This window comes from Diabrotica virgifera, chromosome 4 (genome assembly GCF_917563875.1).
Source record: "Diabrotica virgifera virgifera chromosome 4, PGI_DIABVI_V3a".
Taxonomy (NCBI): Eukaryota; Metazoa; Arthropoda; class Insecta; order Coleoptera; family Chrysomelidae; genus Diabrotica; species Diabrotica virgifera.
Genome location: NC_065446.1, coordinates 31,134,413 through 31,157,003, shown reverse-complemented (window position 1 = coordinate 31,157,003; position 22,591 = coordinate 31,134,413). Strand labels below are relative to the sequence as shown.

The 22,591-nt window shown below is 32.8% G+C and overlaps 3 protein-coding genes across 3 annotated transcripts; 1 reads left to right on the top strand and 2 right to left on the bottom strand.

The window, feature by feature from the left end:
- Window positions 1-1,003: 1,003 nt before the first annotated feature.
- On the bottom strand, window positions 1,004-4,927 carry LOC126883438 (uncharacterized). Its single transcript, XM_050648985.1, has one exon. The coding sequence runs from the start codon at window positions 4,925-4,927 to the stop codon at window positions 1,004-1,006; it is 3,924 nt and encodes a 1,307-aa protein (XP_050504942.1).
- Window positions 4,928-5,521: 594 nt separating this feature from the next.
- On the top strand, window positions 5,522-8,554 carry LOC126882981 (uncharacterized). Its single transcript, XM_050648118.1, has 3 exons — window positions 5,522-6,868; window positions 7,268-7,347; window positions 7,767-8,554. Exons 1-2 carry the CDS (start codon window positions 5,896-5,898, stop codon window positions 7,330-7,332), a joined length of 1,038 nt encoding a protein of 345 aa, XP_050504075.1. The 5' UTR covers window positions 5,522-5,895; the 3' UTR covers window positions 7,333-7,347; window positions 7,767-8,554.
- A 2,883-nt stretch (window positions 8,555-11,437) lies between these two features.
- Window positions 11,438-12,655, bottom strand: LOC126883437 (uncharacterized). Its single transcript, XM_050648984.1, has one exon. It carries the CDS (start codon window positions 12,653-12,655, stop codon window positions 11,438-11,440), a length of 1,218 nt encoding a protein of 405 aa, XP_050504941.1.
- Between the last annotated feature and the right edge of the window lie 9,936 nt (window positions 12,656-22,591).

The window sequence follows — 22,591 nt, the reverse complement described above, 5'->3', positions numbered from 1 at the left end:
GTGGGGGGTATACAGGGTAGGAGTGGGGGGTACAAAAAGGGGTGGGGGTTGTGCGGCCAGAACTCTCATTCCACCATTTTATACCCCCACCACATTACACCTCCCATCACATTATACCCCACCACTTTATACCTCCCACCATTTTGTATACCTCCCACCATTGACCAGGTCAACAACCGGTCAAGAAGACAGCGACCGATCAAGAAGTCAACGACCGGTCAAGAAGTTAACAAACGGTTAAGAAGTCAACGACTATTGAGGAATGAAGGGTGGGGGAGGTAAAATATATTAAATAAACAAGAATTAGTAACAATTGATTTTTATTTAATACATTTACACCATCTACACCCAACAAGGTAGTTTCATTTAGTACTGAGAATATGTAGTGGGAGTTCACCTCATTAAAATAAAACAGTTATTAGTACAAAAAATGTGTTTATTAATTACTATCACTGGTACAATAAAATCTAATTATAATATTATTACGTTTATGATTTACTTGAACCATCTTCAGAATCATGAATGTCTACATCAATGCCCTCATTACTACAAGTATCACCTTCGTTATTTCCTTCTTCCCCATATAAAGCAGATGGGAGAAATTTTTTTATTCGAATTAAATAACCATCCAATTCTACAACTTTTAGTAACGATACAAATCCATATAAACAGATTTGGTTTTTAAGATATAAGTCACAAATTTCAACACCTTTTTCATATTTTCTAGCTAATTCTGTACAATATTCTGAAGAATATGGGGATGGACGCACTGCACCATAAATGGCTTCATGAGAAGCATCAAATTCCAAATTGGAGAAAAGTTGGTGTAAACTTTCGACACCACTCTTTAAATCCGTAACTTCTATGTCGGTAACGTAACACATCCACATTGTAAATACAAGTTACTAGCAGTGAAGCTGAAGAACAACTGTATAAGTTTTCTCTACAACACGTTATAAACTAAAACCCCCCACCAACAGATGGTTAGTCCCCCACTACGATTTCATAATAAATCCATTTCAAAACTATCTACATAAAATTCGCGTCCATCATTATTTTCTTGTTCTGGTAGAAGTAGTTTAGCTTGTTGGATTAAATAATCGAGATTGTTTTGTTGTTGGTCAGGTATAAAGGCATCTATTTTGTAATGACCCCACGCTAATGTATTAATAGCCCCAGGTATAACATACCTCTTATCATCGTGGGAAGTTAAAGCAACCTTATTTTTTAACTCGGTATACATTTCATGTAAATGTGACTTAAATGTATACATTTTACGATAAATCTTTGCATTAGCATTATCAACCACTTGTTTGTAATCCGTAAATGTTAAAGATTTATTTATAACGTTTTTGGAAATCCCTTTTGCTTTTTTAAAATGTTTATTGTTACTCAATGTCACACAATAAGCTTTGGCACCAGTACCACAAAAATTTGTAATTGGTTGACCTTTAAACTCATCCTTTAATTTACCAACTACTGATGGTGTTTTGGGTATATTAAAAATATTATCTACTGGGTAATTAGATGTATCAAATAAATCAAGATTTTCTTTAATATCGCGGTACACGTTTTCTGTTTGAATATGTAAAATTAAAGAATCAGTGTCGGTATACAAAAGGGTTGCATCACCCATATATTTAGCTTTAATATAGTTGTAAAAGAAATCATACATACGAATTTTGGATATTTCTAAAATCGAAAAACCGACATATACGGGTTTGTCGTAAACAATTTTTAAAATATTCATTTGAATTGCGACTAAATTGTCAGAAAATATTGAAACTGAGTGGAAATTCGGCATACTAATAAATCCTTCAGCACCGATACTACCGGGTAAGTTTTCCCAGTGGGATAATAGTTTAATATCAACCCTTTTATCAACGTTTTCCATAGTTTTCCCATAAATAGAGTTGGTGTAATTCTTATATGTGCTTTTATCAAATTCATTATCTGAGGAATTGCGTAAATTCGTATTCAATTCAATATAAGGTTTTAACCACGGTGATTGAGAAAATTCTAGAATTCGATAAATTTTAGCTACCTTTAACCCTTGTTCAACACATTGTTTTAGATTTCTATAATGGATAATATATTTATGTTTCGGTAACAACGTTAATACAAGTTTGGGATCTTTACCATTAGGAGGTATTATATTTTCAGGGCAAAACGGTAAGTCGTTGTGATGATCATGCAATGTTTCAGGATATGTTAAATCAACTTCTAAAACATACCCCTTCGGAGATTCATCATCGATTGATAAACAATCAAAATTAGTGATTTCTACACCATCTAACCACCGAAAATCGCCATGTGGAAGATATTGACTCATAGCGTAACCATAAAGATTTGTTGCGTCTAAATAAAGAATATAGGAAGTAGGTTTAGAACAATCATAATTTTCACAATACTGATTATTTGCAGTAGCAAATCTAGTGCTACATTGACTTATACCTCCACGTATACCCTTTTTAAAAAAATGAAGCATATCAATATCTGTTAATAATTCAAGCTGAATATTAGTTTTACGCAACATGGCATCCCAGCTAAGTGATGGAGCTGTTAAATATTGAGCAGGATCTAATTTATAATTAAATAAACAATTACGCCGAAAATTTTCAAAAACATCAGCTAATAATAAAACATCCGATTTTAAATAAACATCAGAGTACTCTCCTAAATTTTTACAATCAAAAACTTCCCAAACTTGCTTAGCTCGTAAATATTTTTCATCGGAAATACCTTCACCTTTTAAAACATCGAAGAATTGTTCTTGTGCAGGTAAAGATACCTCACTAAGTTTTGAAAAGTTATCCAAGTATGAATAAGGGAAAACACCTTTCTGCCGTAACAATCCGAACTCTTCATTTGACCGACAATATTTTCGTAACTCTAGACATTGATCACCGTTGAGAGTTTTACTTAAATTATCTAGTGAATGAGGTAAAAATCTGAAAGAATCTACAAACCTTAATTTTAAATATGTATTTTGCTCTAGACCGCGATCAACTAAAAGTAATTTGGTAAATGATATATATTTTTCTTTAGTTTGTGCAATAACATCAATTTTTTCATTATTTTGAGCTAATTTTGTTATAAAAAGATGTGCATCGTAATTGGTTAAATTATGCATAAAAACAGGAATAAATTTTGGTAATTTGTAATTTAAATTACAAGCGTTATGAGCTGCTCCCGAAAACAACCCCGTTAAATGCGAATGATCTCTAACCTTCATTTCGTTAATATCGAATGGTTTATCACAAATGTGACAACACTTACTTTCAAAAAATTGTAATTCCTCTGCCGTTGTGAGTTTTTTCATGGGTTTAATATGTTTAAGGTATTTATGATAAATAGTGTAAACTTCTTTTTCTAGTTTTTGAATAAATGTTTCAGCCACATTATCACCACGGTAAATAATAAGTTGTGATAAGCTATCATCAAAATAACATTTAATATAAAAACCGAATGAATATGGTGTGTGCTGGTAGGTTTTAACAGTGAATGAGGAATTATCAGAAGGTGTCGCATGTTGTATCGGTTGTAGTATACTTTCAAAATCAGCGTATATAACAAACGGAACTTGCATTTGTTTATGAAAGTTGGAAAACTGTAAGATATTTTCTTTTTGTAGACGTCCAAATTTATTGAGAATCATGTCTGTAGTTGGAAGCTTAGTATATACAAAGTTACAATCATTGTCTTCATGTTTGTGAAGACGTTCCAAGGATGAGAAAAATTGTAAACAACCATTACATAAAAAAGTCTGACCATTATGATGTGATTTTTGACTTGATATTAACCGTGATAAATTTTTAATATAACAATAATGACTATTCCCGTTATCATCAAAAATAAGTAATAAATTAACATGTGTAGATTTTTTAGATTTTGTATGATACAGTGGTCCAACGATTTCCAATTGTGTAACATTATTTTTAAAACATTCACTGACCCCAAAAACGTTAATTGAAATATTATTTAGTAATTCAAATTTTGGTATATCTGACAATTTCATAGGGAATTCTATATTATGGAACTGTAAGAGACTAGTATAATGCGGATAAGAAGTAGTAAGATTGGATTTACCTGTCGGGTTAAAAATGGATGCGTTTACCGCCCAACCAAAACATGCTTCATCTTTATTCATTATATTAATGACCGCTTTTTTTACCTCGATTTGTCGTGGCAACCTGATATATGAAGAAGATCGTAGAGGGTTGTACTTATTGATATTAACTTCTAATGATTGGATTTGTAAAAGACTCCATCCAGAATCCTTTTCTTGTATTTCCGAAACCTTGGGTAATATTTCACTAATAAAATCTTGATATGCTTGTTTCAGATTAGTAGAAATAGTAATAATTTGATTTTGAGTATTAAATGATTTTAAATCATAAGTATCTTTTTCAGGTATTGTATACATAGAGTAAAGTTCTACATTAACTTTTATCACTTTAAATTCGTGTAAATAGTTATGTAGAAGACTCAAAACATTTCCCTCAATTTCATTAAAAAATTCCAAGTGGTCGGTGTGATGTTTGCTGCTAGTAAGACGGTAACTACTAATACGATTTTTAAACGAACTTGATAGTTTCTCAACCCCACTGTCTAGATAATTAATAACACTTTTGTGTGAATTACTACGTAAATGTCCTGTTAGCCCTCTTCCACAAATTTTTTTATAACAATCTTGACATTCTATAATATTGGATCTAGTCTTAACTGAACGGGTATTAGATGCTTCTGCGGTAGGACGGGAAGTTGCTTCTGCAGTAGCCGAATAGTTTATATTAGCTGATGTATCAACACCTGAAAGTTTCACCTTTTTCACTTTATTATTAAACCGTTGTGGACAACTTTCCCGTTTATGTCGAGTTACACTGCTTCTGCTGGATAAAACTTTTAAACAGGAGTCGCACTGCATGATTCTTGACTGAAGCTTGGTGAACGTATGACACAAAAATAAACAACAACGAAAGAAGTGTGATGTATAAATATAAACCGGTTTTCGAATACCGGTTTTGAACTGGAAATACCAGTTTTAAACTGGTGATACCAGTTTTGGAAATACCAGTTGGATACCAGTTTTAAACTGGATATCCTCGTTATTTTCAAGTAATAACAGATTAGTATTTATATACTGATTAGTATATACTGACTATGAGGTAGGATGAAACCGTTTTTACCGCTTTATCGCGATATGTATGATTTTTTTCTAAAAATTAATGATAGCTTCACATTCTAGACGTCAAGACCTTTCATTAGTGTGGTTGGAATGTGGTAGTAAGATGAAAAAACAGGTTTTACCGCTTTATCGAGCTATGCTTGATTTTTTTCTAAAAATAATGATAGCTTTACACTCTAGACGTCAAGACCTTTCATTAGAGTGGTTGAAATGTGTAAGTAGGATAAAAAAACAATTTTTACCGCTTTATCTCACTATGCGTGATTTTTTCTAAAAAATAACGATAGTTTTGTACTCCAACCGTCAAGATCTTTCATTAGAGTGGTTGGAAGGTGGTGGTAGGATCAAAAATAAAAAAACCTCAAAAATAAAAAAATATAAAAAATGAAAAAAAAAAAAAAAAAAAAAAAAAAAAAAAAAAAAAAAAAAAAAAAAAAAAAAAAAAAAAAAAAAAAAAAAAAAAAAAAAAAAAAAAAAAAAAAAAAAAAAAAAAAAAAAAAAAAAAAAAAAAAAAAAAAAAAAAAAAATTTAAGACAAAAAAAACAAAAAACCTCTACCAGTGTTAGGTAAACCAAAGCCTTGACCGGTTATCCACCTTTCTTTGTTTGAGAACTGGTTTCAGAACTGGTATTGCGTCGGGTCGATTTAGAACTGGATCTACCCTACCACTTTGTTTGGTTGAGTTCACTTATAAATTGCAGTTTGAGATGTTCGCTCGATTATTCCAGTCTTGTTTTCCATCCGCCGGTGAAATGGATTTAGATAATATTTTAAATTTCGAAACTCTTAAATGTCACACGCAATGTGTAAGTGTCGGAAAGCGTGTTCTGTGTGAAGAGTCGGAGGTGCCGCCGTCGAAAAAAAGACGGGATGTATTTAGTGTTGATTCGTCGTTCGTCCCTCCATCGGTATCGGGAGTGAGGGATAGCAGAAAGAGAGCGCCGTCAGAGGAAAGCGTCATTTATGTGGGGAGCGAAACACTCCCCCTAAATCAGCCACGCAGCGAGATGGGACGCTTAATTCTAAAAATTAAAAAAAATACAGCGGTGGCGGCGCAAACTTTCAAAGTAGCGGCGGAGGTGCACGCTTCTCCAAGCGTGCAAACATCAAAACACCACTCTACATCTTTTGAAGATATTTCCGACTCTGAAGACGGGACATCTGATCACCCTTCACTTCAAACCTGCAACAAACCCTCTATCGAGGGTTACCCCTCTATCGGAGATATATTAAATATCTCCGAATTGGGATCATCACCTGAAGAGGGGTTAACACAGACACATATAACTCAACCCCAAGCTGAAGAGGAAATACCCATGAAACCTATGACTGAGACCCAAGTCTGGGAAAAAGAGCTTATATCGAGAACAGAGCCGTCACTCACTAATGTAGTGATGAGAGTTCTCCAAATCCCCAACCGCGCAGAAGCTTACCACCAAGCATTATGTGAGGATTTTAAGGGAGGACTTGTGTCGGCTCTTGAACGTCATCAAGACCGCATTCAGGAAAGGTTAAATGAGAATTTAAAGGAAAGTGAACTCCTTAAAAAAGCCATCCAAAACATTTTTTCATATGGTGAAAAAATTTCCGAGGCTTTTCACGAGGAGAATATCCGGCTTTCACAGGATCTCATTAATATAAAAGCTTCCCTGGCCAATGCTGTGAGGTCAGATTCTCGAGGTAAGAATTTTTAATTATAACATGTTGCAACAATTTTACTAATAAAATGCACAGCAATGCTAATAATGACAATCGCAATAGTGATAATGTTTTCCATGAATTTTTACAAACGAAAATTAAATTTATTTTCTATTACGAAATTTTAATTTATTCTTTATTAAGCGTGATCATTAATTTTTGTACACCATTATAATATTCTAATTTGTTCTACATCTTGCTATAGTAATTATTAACTATTTAGTAATTATTTTTTCACAAATTTTAACAAATTGACAAAATTACTTACTAAAATCACTATCTAATTGTGCCTGAATTTAGCGAACCGACTATACTAACAAAATTTAGAGCAATGCTAATATTAACAATTGCAATACTGATTACGTTTTTCGTTTGTTACAGACTTATTCAACAAAAATGTCGCTGGTGATGTCCTGAGATGCGGGATGCGGGATGAAGGTGCATAAAGCGGTATATGTTGTGTGAGTTTTTTATACAATTTTTGACCTAATCTAACTTTTACTTTTATGTATAATAAAACAGTTTTTCACGAATTTTTACAAATCCTCTATTACGGATTTTTAATTTGTTCTTCTATTAGCGCTATTCATATATTAATACAATTTTTTACGTAATCTAACTTTTCCTTTTTACGAGCATAACAAAACAGTTTTACGAATTTTTACAAATCCTCTATTACGGATTTTTAATTCGTTTTTCTATTAACGTTATTCATATATTAATACAATTTTTTACGTAATCTAACTTTTCCTTTTTACGAGCATAACAAAACAGTTTTACGAATTTTTACAAATTTTCTATTACGGAATTTTAATTTGCTAAAATGTTGTTGTTTTCTTTAATTGCTGTTTTCTATAATGTTGCTATTTCTTTGTTACAGATTCTACCCCGTAGGTGGTCCCTGCAACCCTGTATAGTTAGTATTAATGATTTTAAAAGTGTATATATTGGATCAATATTTGTATTTATGTTTATTTTTAGTTAGTATTAATTATTTTTTAAGTGTATATATATTAAATTTTATATTTATGTTTATTTGTTTATTTTTAATAAAAACGTATTTAACAATTTCATTGGTTTTTCTTACTTTAAACTTGAGAAGTATTTAATTTTTATAAAATAATATTTATGTCGAAGGGGGTAATAAACAAATTTACTTTAAAAAAAGTTAAAATATTATTTTAAATTAAGCTTTTATACCTATCAAGTTCATAATTATTCTAGCATAACTTTATTACCATTTTGAATAAACTTTTTGTGAACCAAGTTCTATAGTTCGGTCAGTCTAATTTTTATAAAATTTCTTCTCTCCATCTTAGTAAGGCTTATATCATCATTTACACCATAATTCGATCGCTTTAAAAGTAGTTTTAAATAAAAAGTAATAAATTTTAATTTGGTATCCATCTTAACCGCTTTTAACTTAAAGAGTAAAAAATAAGTTTTTATTATCAAACAGTTTAGTATTAATTTTATGTTTGGGTAGTAAAATATAACTTAGCAGGTTGTAGTATAAAATTTAATTTAAACATTTATTTAAAGTTCTATTTAATCTAGTTTTAAATGAAAAAACGGTAAAAATTGTAGTTTGCAGGTTGTAACGAAAGGGTGGAAATAAGTTTGTAAATAATTTATTATCAATTACATTTTCGGATGGTATATAAGTATACAAAGTAAATTATAATTTAACATGTTACAAATTATTATAACTTAAAGTTCTATGATTACACCGACAAGATCGGGTGGTACAATCATAGGTTGCCAACAGATTTCTTCTATCTCACACACACGTCCGTTTTCTATAATCATATTATCATCAACGTTATTTTCTTCATCTATTTCATCCTCCACCCCGTCATCCTCTGAAGAAGAGTCCTCCGGGATTGTTGAGAGACTCCATGCAGATCGCAGCAGGTTTGTTGTAGAATCGCATGGGCCGGGATCAATAGTGTCGCTATTTACCACCCAGTCCGTGCTAGAATCACATACGTCACTATTAACATTTACTAACATGTTTGATGGAGAATAGATTCCCGTAATCAGTACACCTCTCGTACTCTTCTGTGCGACTATTTTCGATTCCTATCACAGGTAGCACCTCCACCACCAGACTAATAAGGGTGGAAGTTGGGTAGGTGGACAAAAAATGATTATCCGGTCACGGACAGATCACTATACCTCTCAAACTCTTGAGTGCGACTATTTTCGATTTCTGTGGCAGGTACCACTCTCCACTACCAGATCAAACAATGAGGGTGGGAGGTGGGTAGGTAGATGGTGAAGAAAGGTGAATATCCGGTCACGGGTAGTTAGGTAACAAAAAGTTAAAAAAGCGGTCAAAGTTTTATTGGTTTTATCTCTTATTGTTGGTTTTTTACTTTTTTGGTAATACGAGAGGTTGGTAGACGGCAAAGAAAGGTGAATATCCGGTTACGGATAGTTAGATAATAAAAGAATAAATAAGCTGTCAAGGTTTTATATTTTATTGTTGGTTTTTACTCTTTATTAATGTTATTATTTTTTTCTGTTTTATAGCGTAATTAGTGTTATTAATGTGGTGAGTTTAAAAATATATGGGCTTATACCCCCCTCCATTCTAATTTTATATTATATAAATTATATTCCCGTATAACTTTTTTAGTCAAACATGTGTCTTGACGATGGTAACTTTGGTAGTATGTGTTCGTTTGAGAATCGTTTACTATCATTTCAATATTGGAGAGGACTAGTCGACCCCGTGTTGTTAAGCAAAGCTGGGTTTTACCATACAGGGGTTGCTGATGTAGTTTGCTGTTTCCACTGTAAAATCGAAATACACAAATGGGAATCATACGATATACCTATTGATGAACACATAAAGTATTCAACATGTCTGTTTGCAAGACTACTGAAATCGAAAACATTTGAACCTGACGATAAACCGAATATGTTAATTAAATCAAAACCGAAACTTGAAAACTTTAAAATTTATGATTGTTTTTTAACTGTAATTGTAATTCTAACTGTTTTATATACAATTTGTAATAAATTATAAAATATTTTTGTACTACTTATTAGATTTAAATTTACATTGGGAACAAAGAAAGTTGGTTAACCTCTAACTTTGCTAAAAAACTGGTTCACCTCTAAAATTTGTAGTTAGCGATACAAGTTTTAAAACCTGTTTTGATGTGATGGAGTGGGGGGTTGATGGTATATAACTATATTGATGTAATCATAAAATCAGTTTATGAGTAAAAATAACTATAACCATGCATCAAGAAAGTGTTGAACTTATTATGGATAAAGTGAATAAATTAGTTACCAGTGAAACATCGATACATAACCTAACATCTATTGGATATTACACCAACAAAAAAAAATTAAATAAAATTTGTGTAAACTGTTGGGTAGAGGTACTTTGTGAACTCGGACAACACAACATGTTTGATGATGTGTGTCTAAGCATAAAGTTGCGTGTGTACGTTAACAGATACCCGACAATGCGTTATCTATTAGACACAGCTTTGCAAAGAATTTTTGAACTTTCCGAAGTTTGGTTTTGGGTGGAACAATTCCAAAAAAAGACTTCAACTTTTGATGACCTTTTCCCAAAACTTGTTCAATACCAACAATTGGAGCGTCTTAAGCCTATAGAAGACCTGCTACCACCAAGGATTCTAAAACGATTGAAGGGTGCGCGGTATCAACATCCTTGCAGATGTGAAGGTTGTTTTGGTAAAATCCTGTGAACTGTTAAGCTCATGGAACACCTGACACCACCAAGGATCCCATGATTCATGCGTACATGGTGTCAACATTCCTACGAGTGTGAAGGTTGCTTGGCTGGATCCTGTAGGTACAAGTGAACTATAGATAGAATTTATTATTGTAGTTTGAGTTTAAAAATAAAAAAGTATAAAATATAATTTTTTTATTAAAATTTACTCCATTACAAAATTATCATATATAAAAAATACATTTGAAAGAGCACATATACATTTTTTTTCAGAGTGGTAAAAACATTTTGCTTCCGATACTGGTAGTGGTGGAAATTCACCTACTTCGACTACAGGTGTAGTAGAGTATTTTCTTATGTAATTCGCTTTTTCCAATCCTTTTACATAGACTATTTCAGCTTTCTCTGTTATTTCCCTTATAATTTTTTTAAACTCGTACAATGGGGTATAACCTTCATTCCAAGAAATGCAGTGATGGTGTTTACTTAACCATGTCACCTGCTGAATTAAATTGGGAGGTAACATTCGTAATGGGAAAGGAGGCTTAAAAATATATACTATAACTTTATCTCCTGAATAACACGCTAATTCTTTACAAATAAACTTATTATTCTCGATTTTAAAACCTTGAATGTCAATAACAAGTTTCATATTTTCAATTGTTTAAGTTTTCGAATAACCTGTTTTAGGGCTTCGTACTGCTGAATTTGATTTTTAAGTTCTTTTAAATGATCTATAAAGTTATTTAACGTGTTTTCATGTGAGCGATACATCGTAAACTAACATTTATAATTGATACTATCAAATAATATACAATTACAACATCTGTTTATTAATACTGCTTTACTATTTTTGTTAGTGGATTGTATGTAAATTCCTTCTCATGTAAAATTAAACAATAAGCAGATACATCAGTTGTTGAAGGTGTATTTGTTTCAAATTCGATACGGAGAACGACGGACCCATTTTGGATCACTTCTTTCTGTCTAGAGCAATCTATATGTATTAGTGGTGTCTTAGTTTTAAAATCTTGCGGGTTAAATATCGGTTGGTTTAAGTTTAAATTATAATAACTTGTCTGAAAACTTCCAAACATCTCATAAATTTGAGCGAATTTGTTAGTGTCAAAATCTATTTGTAAATCATTATAAGGAAATCGTTCAGAATTCAAAAATACCTTTATATTTTTAAGGTCGTTATGATCAAATTTGCTCATATCTTTAGTAATCTTTGATTTTCTCCCTTTCTGAAATGCGATAATGATATGTCTCGGTGTTTCAATGTTAGTACTGGTTTTTACCGCCCACGTATGCCGTGTCGCATTATTTAATGATGGGTATTCAATCATTTGCCACGAACGAAATTTAATTGGTAGCTCAATATTTTTATGAGCTATACTATTTAATCGTAGTTGTTCACGCATGCTTGGGCTAACATGGGCTACATTCCACTGTAATTTTGTAATTTCGACTTTGGGGCGTTCGGTTTCGTCAATACTCACAATTGCATCGACATCATCGTTTGATCGTATTAAAATGAGCTCCTGCTTACAATTCATTATAATTCGTCTGAAGTCTTCAAAAAAACCTGATAATAATCGTAATGGTATGCAAACGTTAAAGTTACCATGAGCGTCCACTATTATTTTTTCATTTTCTGATTTTGGAAACCATCCAGCATTTTGGAATAGAATACTTTCGTTTTCGTTGAGACTTAGATAGTTTTTAATCGTTGATACCAGTCCAACCTCTCGAACAGAATCTATAATAACTCCATTTAATTCATACCGAAGCTCGCGAAATAAAAAGGAAATAGCGTTATTTATAAATTTTAGTTTTGTTGGCTCCTTATCATCATGTGTGAGTAGCTTCCCCTCTATGTCGAGATATGATGTTGAAGGTAACGTGTACGCGTCTAGATCTTGAATGGGAATTCGTATTTCATCGTTATAGTTCAATTTTCCGGGAATATATGGTGAATAGGCGTGAAATTGGTATTCTTGTATAGTCGTGTCATTATAAGGTTGCCCAGTTACATGTAACACCTCCATCACACTAAAACTTTGAAGCCAAGCTTTTTTAATAATAATCGATTAGATGGTGTTAATATTGCAACTGTTTTTTTGAAACTGTTAGATTTTTGCTTTCGGTTGTCTCTTTTATAGTTTTTTATGTAATGTGGTTGTTGGTAAGAAAAGTTTAAAACCATTATAATCGCTGTCGTAAATGTAAATTTAAAGTAATCTCTTCTTGTCGAAAATTAAGTAATTTACCGTTTTGATCAACAATTTTTATACTAATGTTGTTGATCGTCTTAACGCTGATGGGGTAATATAAAATATTTTGAGGTGACTCAACTATTTTATACCCGCTCGGTACGGTAGGGAAAAACTGGTGGATTATATGAACTGGGTTCCCATTTAAATACGAGCCTGAAGCGATATTGCAGTCCACACAGATTGCGTTTGTCACTGAAATATTTACTGGTTCATCAGAAACATGTGTTTTATTTGCTTCCAGTTCTCTTTTCTTGAATCCAAAAATTTTACCTATAGAGTTTTCAGTAGTGAAATATAGTGCACAATTACTTTCAATAGATACTTTAGATGTGTTTTTATCTGGGGTGATATTAATATAAGCAGTTTTATCTCGTTCTTTCATCAACTTCCTTAAAAGCTGAATTATATCTTCTAATTCATATGAGCCTAAGGGGATATTAGCTGTATAAGTGAAATTACGGCGACCAAAGAGAAATACATTATTAGATTCGTCAATGTTGGGTATGGAATTAAAAGAATAAAAGTTTGTTAAACCAACTTCATAATCAAGACTTTCATCCAAGTAGATGGGTGGATTAAAATTATAACTTAAGGTGGAAGACTTCCCGGTCAGGGTAAAGTTGTACGACATATTTGCTAGAGGCTTGTATTGTTTATACTGATCCACAGGACCTACTTATAGTGGTTATATAGAAATTGTAATGCGTATTGACCGCAATTGTATGAATTATGTTGCAACCTTTCATAATTATAATTTATGTTCACAGAACCACCAGTTTTAAAGTATTTGATTACATTGCGTGGTGGTGGCAAATCACCGTAAGAATCAAAGTATATAATGTTATTGTCTTCCTTTGTATAAGCTGTCCAGTGCGTACCTTTTCCACTATTTGAATCCATATTTATAATACCGCTTTCATTTGTTCGAATTTTATTTGGTAACGTATCTCTCATGAAAACACCTCTAAAATGAGGGATTTTTAATAATTTCACATATTTTCTTACATCGACATCTGTTAACGGATGATGGGGGAATATTAGTTTTTTGAATACGGTTTTAGATACATCCCATACCCTTTAGCAGGTTTTAAGTATAACCCTTTACCTCCTTTTTCCATAGCCAGATTATGCCGTTTTTGTTCAACAATTTGTTCACGGTTGGTTTTTGCGTCGTTAATGGCCTTCATAATCGAAGCTGTCCCACCCCCAACAGCCCCTAAAGCCCCGAGTAATGGTAATAATAAAGGTAAAAAACCTCCTTTTTTAGGTGTTTTAATAATACGTTTTTTTAAATTAATTTTTTTTCTTTTTAAGGAACCACCTTTTTTATTTAACCTGCGTCTAAATCTTTTACGTAAACCCATACCTAATTTGCGTTTACCCTTCATCGCCGTTGTAACTAACCAAGCTGCTGTTTTTTCACCAAATGTAGCGTCTTTGGATTTCACCCGATCCCAAGCTTTGTTTTCTAGTAATTTATCAGCTTCGTGTCTTTTACGAAGTTCTTTATGTTGGGAATATGTAATGTCGTGTTCTTTGCAGGCTTCGTCTAATAAATTTATTCCTGAATCACCGCGTGTAAGTCTCTTCTCTAGCTTAGTCCCCGGTCCACAATACGAATAACCTGGGATGTGTACCTCGACTGGTAGCTTATTAATGATAGAATTTAATAATCCGCGACCTCTTCGTTTTACTGCTGGATCTCTACTAATCCTTTTTTGCCTCATTATACTTCCTTTTATATATAATCTGACACCCTATATATACCCACATCATTCGTAGATATAATGAAGATCGAAAAACAACAACTATCTCTCCCTATTACAAACCACGATGTAGTTGTACAGGATAATAAAATAAAAAAACATGGTGGTTTATTTGGTGGTGATTCAAAACGCTGTCTTATTATAGGGCCGAGTGGGTGTGGTAAGACGAATACATTATTATCGTTGATTGTTCATCCTAATGGTTTAAGATTTCAAAACATTTATGTTTATTCCAAATCACTTCATCAACCAAAATACGTATACCTACGTAATCTAATTAAACCGATATCTGAAATTGGGTATGAAGAATATAGTGATTCCACAAACATACCTACTCCAGAAGACATTAAAAACTATTCAATAATAATCTTTGATGATGTAGCTTCTTGCGATCAAAAACTTATTCAAAGTTATTTTTGTTTTGGTAGACATAAACTTACCGATTGTTTTTACTTATCACAAACTTATAGCTCTATACCGAAACAGTTGGTGCGAGATAATGCCAATCTTTTAGTGATTTTCCAACAAGATATGACGAATTTAAAACACATATATGATGACCATGTTAATATTGATATGAGTTTTCAAAAATTTAAAGATTTTAGTTCTTTTTGTTGGAAAGATAACTATGGGTTTGTAGTGATTGATAAGGATTGTTTGTTATCTTCAGGAAAATATCGCAAAGGGTTTGATACTTTCGTACATATATAAAGGAAGAAGTGTGCCTAGTTAGTGTTAGTAAAAATGGATACTCGAATTGTTAAACAGCTGTTAAAAACCCGCCAGGCATTAAAACGTAAATACCGTAGTTTAAAAAGTGATATTACCAAGTCTCAAAGTCAGCTAGAAAAAAATTATCAACCCATAACAAAACCACTCAAGGAGTTGTTATTAAAATTAGAACCTACAAGTAATATAAAACAAGAACCTGTCAACCCTAAATTTGAATCTTCTGTATCTAATTCTCGTCGATTAAGCGCGCCGAATCTTAAAAAATATTACCAACTTTCAGCTTCATCACCAATTAAAGAATCTACTTCATCACCAAATAAAGGTTCTACTTCATCTAACACACATACTAACTTTGGGGAACTCTCTATTGTCCAGCCTAACGCGATCGAAGAAACATTCGAAACAAGTCATGGGGGAGATAGTGCAGAAAATTCAACCTTTACATCACAACATGTAGGAAATAGTAGTGAAGATTTCAATCGATTATATGAAGAAACTCTACTAGAGTTTAACAGTATGATTAATAATCCTGACGTAATGAGGAAATATTATGAAGTATTCACTAACCCTTTACCTCGGCAGTACGTTAAAAATAATATAGAAGATGTAAAAGGTGAATTTGATAATACATTAGGAGTGTATCACGATTTAGCAAACGAAAAATTCTCAATTGGTGATTCGAATATTGAGTTTGAAGGACCGGATATGATTATAAACGATGTTAAGTATATAGGGACTCCAGGTCTCTATGAATTATTATTTAAGGCTAACCCTGTTAGTTTTAAACGTGAAGATGTTAACGAATATGTTGATATTTTACGGAGGACCAATGCTCTTCATAGAGACAATAACCCTGAATTACCAATTAGAAGAATTGAGTCTAAAATAAAAGATAAGTATCATTTTATCATACAACCAGTGTTAGAAACTAGACCACAACCTCCCCGACAAAGGTTGAGTTCTCTACCTTCAGGTCTTGGTGTAACAACTAGACAACGCACTAAAAAACTTACCGGTAAAAAAGGCGGTGCTTTAACATTGAAACGGTTAACTACGAAGCCGACAGAGTATAAATACTTTGACAATTACAATGAAATCATAAAGAGACTTGGACTGCTTGCAGCATCACAATCTTCAGGAAATAACGCTCACGGTAACGAAATCATTTCCATTATTGAGGAACTTCGAGAGGGGGGTATAATTCAATAATGCCTATTAATAAATTTGGGAGCCACTTTCTAACTGATTTAAAGTCTTGTGATAATTCTACAAATCCGTTATATTTTATTTGTGATCCAACTTCTTACCACAGTAAATGTATTATAGCTTTAAGTGGGGAGAAAAAAACAAGTTTGAACAAGGAGTTTTATGTATTAGATAATGGGGGTGTGTCATATATATTTACTGTGGACGGTATAATTGAAACAATACAGCATTACAGTTTTAATGGATTACTTTTAATAAATTCTACACAGTATAAATACGGTCAATTACCTGGTTTACATATAAAAAAAGGTGATAAACTTTCGTTTAAACTTGATACAAGTCCTAACGTTTTTGTTCATATTACCCTTCAGTGCCCGCTGGAAAAAAATGTTTAATTTTAAAGAACAAGTCGTTAAAGAACTGCATAAACCTGCAAGAAAAAACTTTAAACGAAGACATGTTATAATTAAAGGTTTGCATGATTTATGCCAGGCAGATTTAGCTATTATGTCACAATTTGTTAAATACAACAATGGATATAACTATATCCTTATCGTTATAAATACATTTAGTAAATATGTCTGGGCATCACCAGTTAAAAGAAAAACAGGGGCTGAAGTCACCAAATGTATGAAAAAAATTTTATCTCAAATGTCTAAATCCCCTAAACATTTACAAACAGATAATGGAACAGAATTTTATAATTCACAATTTAAACACCTGCTGTCATCCTATGGTATAAATCATTACAGCACATATTCTAATTTAAAAGCGAGTATTGCTGAACGTGTGATACGGACTCTTAAGTCGAAGTTGTGGAAACAGTTTAGTCTGCAAGGTTCTTATAAATGGGTTAAAATACTACCGTCTATCGTTGAACAGTATAATAATACCAGACACTCAACTACGGGGGAAATTCCAAGTAAAGTTAATGATCAAAATGCAAAGTATATAACTGCTTACAACTGGTTAAAAACCGTCGATAAACGTAAACCCAAATTTCGAGAAGGGGATTATGTTCGAATAAGTAAATATCGTCACGCGTTTGCTAAATCATACACACCATCTTGGACCACTGAAATATTTAAGATTAAAAAAGTACAGTTTACCAACCCGACCACCTACTTACTTGAGGATTCCAAACAAGAGGAGATTAAGGGAGCTTTTTACACAGAAGAACTTCAAAAAGTTAAATATTCGGATGTATATCTTGTAGAAAAAATATTACAACGCAAAGCTAATCGAGTTTATGTTAAATGGTTAGGTATGGATAAAAGTCACAACTCTTGGATTAGTAAAAATACTGCTATATAAATATAGAGAACGTAACTAAACGGATTTAGTTCACGCTTAAATAATGTCTGGAGCAGGTCTTTTCATTTTACATACCGTTGTGCAGGGAGTACTTTATATTTACCAACCTTATGCTGTGAAAGATATCCATATATGTTTTGATAAAAATGGTATAAAAAATGATAGTTGGCCTTCACAGTGGGTCAACATGAGCCTCTATAAGCTAAATGGGGTGGAACTTAGATTTGCTTACATACCAAGTAACAGTACAGTGTACAAACTACGGTTACCCTTCCCAAATTACTTAAACGATGAAACGGAATGGCGTCAACTATATAGCTGTTCAGGTGATACTCAAGTTGGAAGAGAATATTTATCAAACATTTGTTTATCCTGGTATTTAGTTATTTGTGTTACTTTTTTACTTTTAAATGTGGTTATTAGATATGTTAAACATTTTGTATTTAATAAATTTTATAAATAAAAGACTTTTATGTTTTAATATTTATTTAAACCTGTTATTGTATACATACGTTCTATGATTTAAACTTAAAATCGGGGATATGATTTTTGAAGTTTTTTCAATTCTTTTTTTAAACCTGATTGTATCTATTACAAACATTTCCCAATACCTTTGCCGTGCTTGATGATGTGCATATTTCCAAACTCGTAGAACATGTGTTTTGTTAAGATGTTCATTAAAAGTTACTTTTTTCCCAGTTTGTGTAGACATCTTTCAGAACTTCTGGATACACATACACTAATTCCAAAATATTACTTAAATCTTCAAAGCGAATGTGGGTGCTTGCGTCGACACTTCTTAACACGTTTTCATAAAAATTACCTGTGTTGTTTCGTAATCGTTGATATAGACTCTTCAAATATTCATCGAAACTTCCTTGTTTTAAATGGTTAATATGATGTTGTATAAGCGGTAACACTTCCCATAATTTGCAAATGCTTTCGTACCCCAAATATATATAGGAGTTAGTTTGAGATATTTTTATTACTTTAGCTTCCTGCACCTTTTCAAATTCTACACTATAGTTTTTTCTATCTATAGACACACTATCTCCCACTGTATACAGATAATTTGTAATTACTCCTTGGTAGTATAGTAAATCTTTCCAATCTTCTTCCGTGAATATCACCCGTTGCCCTTGATTACCGCATAGAGTTATCACTGGTATACACTCCGCACCATACTTTATTCCAATAGATACAAATTTACATTTTGATCTATTTAACTGAAAGCTTCTTTCTGCTATTATTACATCTTTTTTATTCTCCACAATATATTTTTGAACGGGTGTGTTACCACTAAAGTTATATTGAGACATGTTTACTCACTCGATAGACAGGTTACCTAACCTTTGATTCTCTACGTCCGTCTAGTTTATAAGTAGAAGGTGTCTGAAAGTGGGAAGTCTCTGTAAGTGAGGGTGGGAGGTATTTGTGGGTAGGAGGTATCTGTGAGGGGGGGTATCGAGATGGTAGGTATCTGTGAGTGTGAGGTATAACCAGTTATTTTTGTGTTGACTATTTATTCGACATCTAATCAAACATTTAGTATCCAACATGGGTTCTTACAGTAAACACTTTCCTGCTATTCCGTTGAGTGCATTTTCTTCTGAAGAATTACGTGATTTTCCTTTACAATATCTTCAGTAGGTATATGAAAACATCTGATTTACGAGAAATTGAACATAAACTACCAGATGAAGTGAAAAATGATCCGCATATTCGACAGAAAATTACTCGCTGTTATCATCATTGGCCTTCCACCTGTGATGGGGTGATGTATCCTCCTTCTATAAGTGACTGCTATATTTGTATTTTAAATCTAGTTGAACATAATCCTTTATTAGAGCAAGTGATAACGGATCATTACCTTCGTCGTAAAGATTTTTGTTTATTTAACAAACAAGAGATGGAGCGATTTCCAGCGTGGTACCTTCTGGATCACGTAGATGGGTTCGATTTGCTAGATAAGTGGGATGAACTTCCACCACATATTCGCGGAAATGAAGCTATACAAATGAAACTACCTTGCTGGGAACACTGTTCTACTTCATTATTTAGCAATTACCTACCATACAAATACCAATGTCATAAATGTATCACATAAAAATAAAGTTGTTACTAATTCTTGTTTATTTAATATATTTTACCTTCCCCACCCTTCATTCCTCAATAGTCGTTGACTTCTTAACCGTTTGTTAACTTCTTGACCGGTCGTTGACTTCTTGATCGGTCGCTGTCTTCTTGACCGGTTGTTGACCTGGTCAATGGTGGGAGGTATACAAAATGGTGGGAGGTATAAAGTGGTAGGGTATAATGTGATGGGAGGTGTAATGTGGTGGGGGTATAAAATGGTGGAATGAGAGTTCTGGCCGCACAACCCCCACCCCTTTTTGTACCCCCCACTCCTACCCTGTATACCCCCCACCTAAATGGTGTAAAACTCTCATTTGCCCACTACTAAAAATAAATATGTTAAATTTACACGATTATGTATAATTCCAAACGATGGATAAAATTGTTATAGATATGGCCCTTAGGCAAAGCATGACTCCCCACACTGTAACGGTGCCAATGCATATGTTTTTATCGTCGTATAAATACATCAGGTCCGACCCTGTGTGACGAATAAATTAGACGTATGGTATTGCGTAATTCTTTTCGTTGCCCGCTCAAGTATCAAGTAGTGAATTTGTTTATCTTCGGCGAATTATCAAAAAAATTTAATGATTTTTCGAGACTAAAGTCTGAGTTTTTGTTGATAAGAGGTACTAGTTAAGATCAGATTACTGCATCTGGTGATGTGCGATGATTGCACTTCTGTGGGAATTAGGAGAGCCTTAGCTGATGTGGCTCTATGATTTGGATTCGTCAAAAGAAGATTTACGAGTTTAGTGGGCTGTGGCTTAGTAACATATCCTGGCTATTTTATTGGTAGAAGAAATATTTGGTTTCTTTTAATTGGATAACTATCTGGTGATTGCCGGAATGGGAGGTAATTTCTGTGTTTGAGACCAGGAATCTTGTCATGAATTGGTACGAGAGAAGGGAGTCAAGATCTAGCTACGACAGTGTATAGTCGCAGACCGATTTGGTCTAGTCCGCGAGACAGTTTGGGTTTATTGTCTGTAAGACAAGTTGAGTTACCAGATGAAGTGAACTCCAATCTATTTAGTCTGTTTTCTTAGTGAGAAAACAAATGTTGGTTACAGTGAATACCACGATAGTATGTTTTGTGTCTAGTTCTGTGTATTAGAAGGAACAGTTTCGTTATGTTGTTCTTAAGAGGAAATTAATTAAATTCGCGGAGCGAGCTTCCCAACTTTATAGTAAAATAAAAAACTTATTTTTTTGAAGATATTCTTCTTTAGCGGCGAATCGATTGAGGGTAAAATTGTACATCGACCACGCGCCTGCGCACACTGACAGTATGTAGTTCTGACAGTATGTAGTTCATTGTTAATCTTTCAATATAGCTATGTATGTATCTGTAACCGTGCAAATAAGTCATTAAAAGAATATATTGGTGGTTTTAGGAAATGTATTATTTATTATAATTCTTGTGTTTTTGGATTTGTGTTTCCCTGTAGTAAAATAATAAAATATGTAGGTATAACATTTTTACAGTTTGTCGCCGTGTTGTGTAATTATATCCGAAACTTACGTGTCAATTCAAGTGGCTCGATGGCGTAGTTGGCAGAGCGGTGGGACAGAGAACGGAAGCACACGGAAGGTCGCGGGTTCTAATCCTGGACGATTCATACTTTTTTTTATTTCTCGTTATTTTGATAAAAAAATTTTTAAAGTGGTAGATAAGAAAGTTAGTTTAATTTTTAAATAAAATACAAATAACCTGTTAAGTATATTTACTTCGTTTAAATTACCTATATAATAAAAGAATATCTTCTTACGTGCGTACAAAGTACACACACATTCTTTTTTTTAAACAAAATTTTGCTATGTTCAAGTGAACAGTATTTACATCGTTCCAATGTTGGAATGTTCCAATAACAATCAATAATTACCAGTTACCTTTTTGTAAAAATAAAACAAAAAGTTTGGAATTTTAATCTCATATCATAAAATTTTGTGAAATTGTACTCTAGTTCAAACAAATGTAAACAGTGTTAAGTGGAAAGTGTTGGGCAACAATAGTTCCAGCTGAGCTATACTAGATCCACGTTAGCTCTAATCATTAATGCAGTCCCAGGTCATCAGGTACTCGTAATAAACTGTTTATTCTTTCTTTTGAACAATCATACTCGCGAAGGACTTAATTTTTTTTTCAATTCATTTTTACCTTTTTAATTTGTTTGTTATAAATAAACGACTATTATGTTATAACTTGTATCAGTATTTTTTTTGTACACTACATCTCTTATCCTTATTGTTGGAGAGGAGTACAGACAATTTACGACCGCAATGGTAAGTACCAACCTACATCAGATGGAACGACATTGCAAGTAACTTTCTTTAATTTTGGATAAGCACATAGCAGTATTTTTATTTCGATTTATTAATGGCACCCAATAATATCTTTTAATAGTAAATGTTATTTTAAAAACCCACCCCTTTCAATCTATGAAGACCGTAGCTTACCGGGGCATCCCAAAAAGTAGCACCAAGAACATCATGCCTATGACCTATATAAATTTTGCACCTGTTTAGTTTGCTATATAACTACACTGTT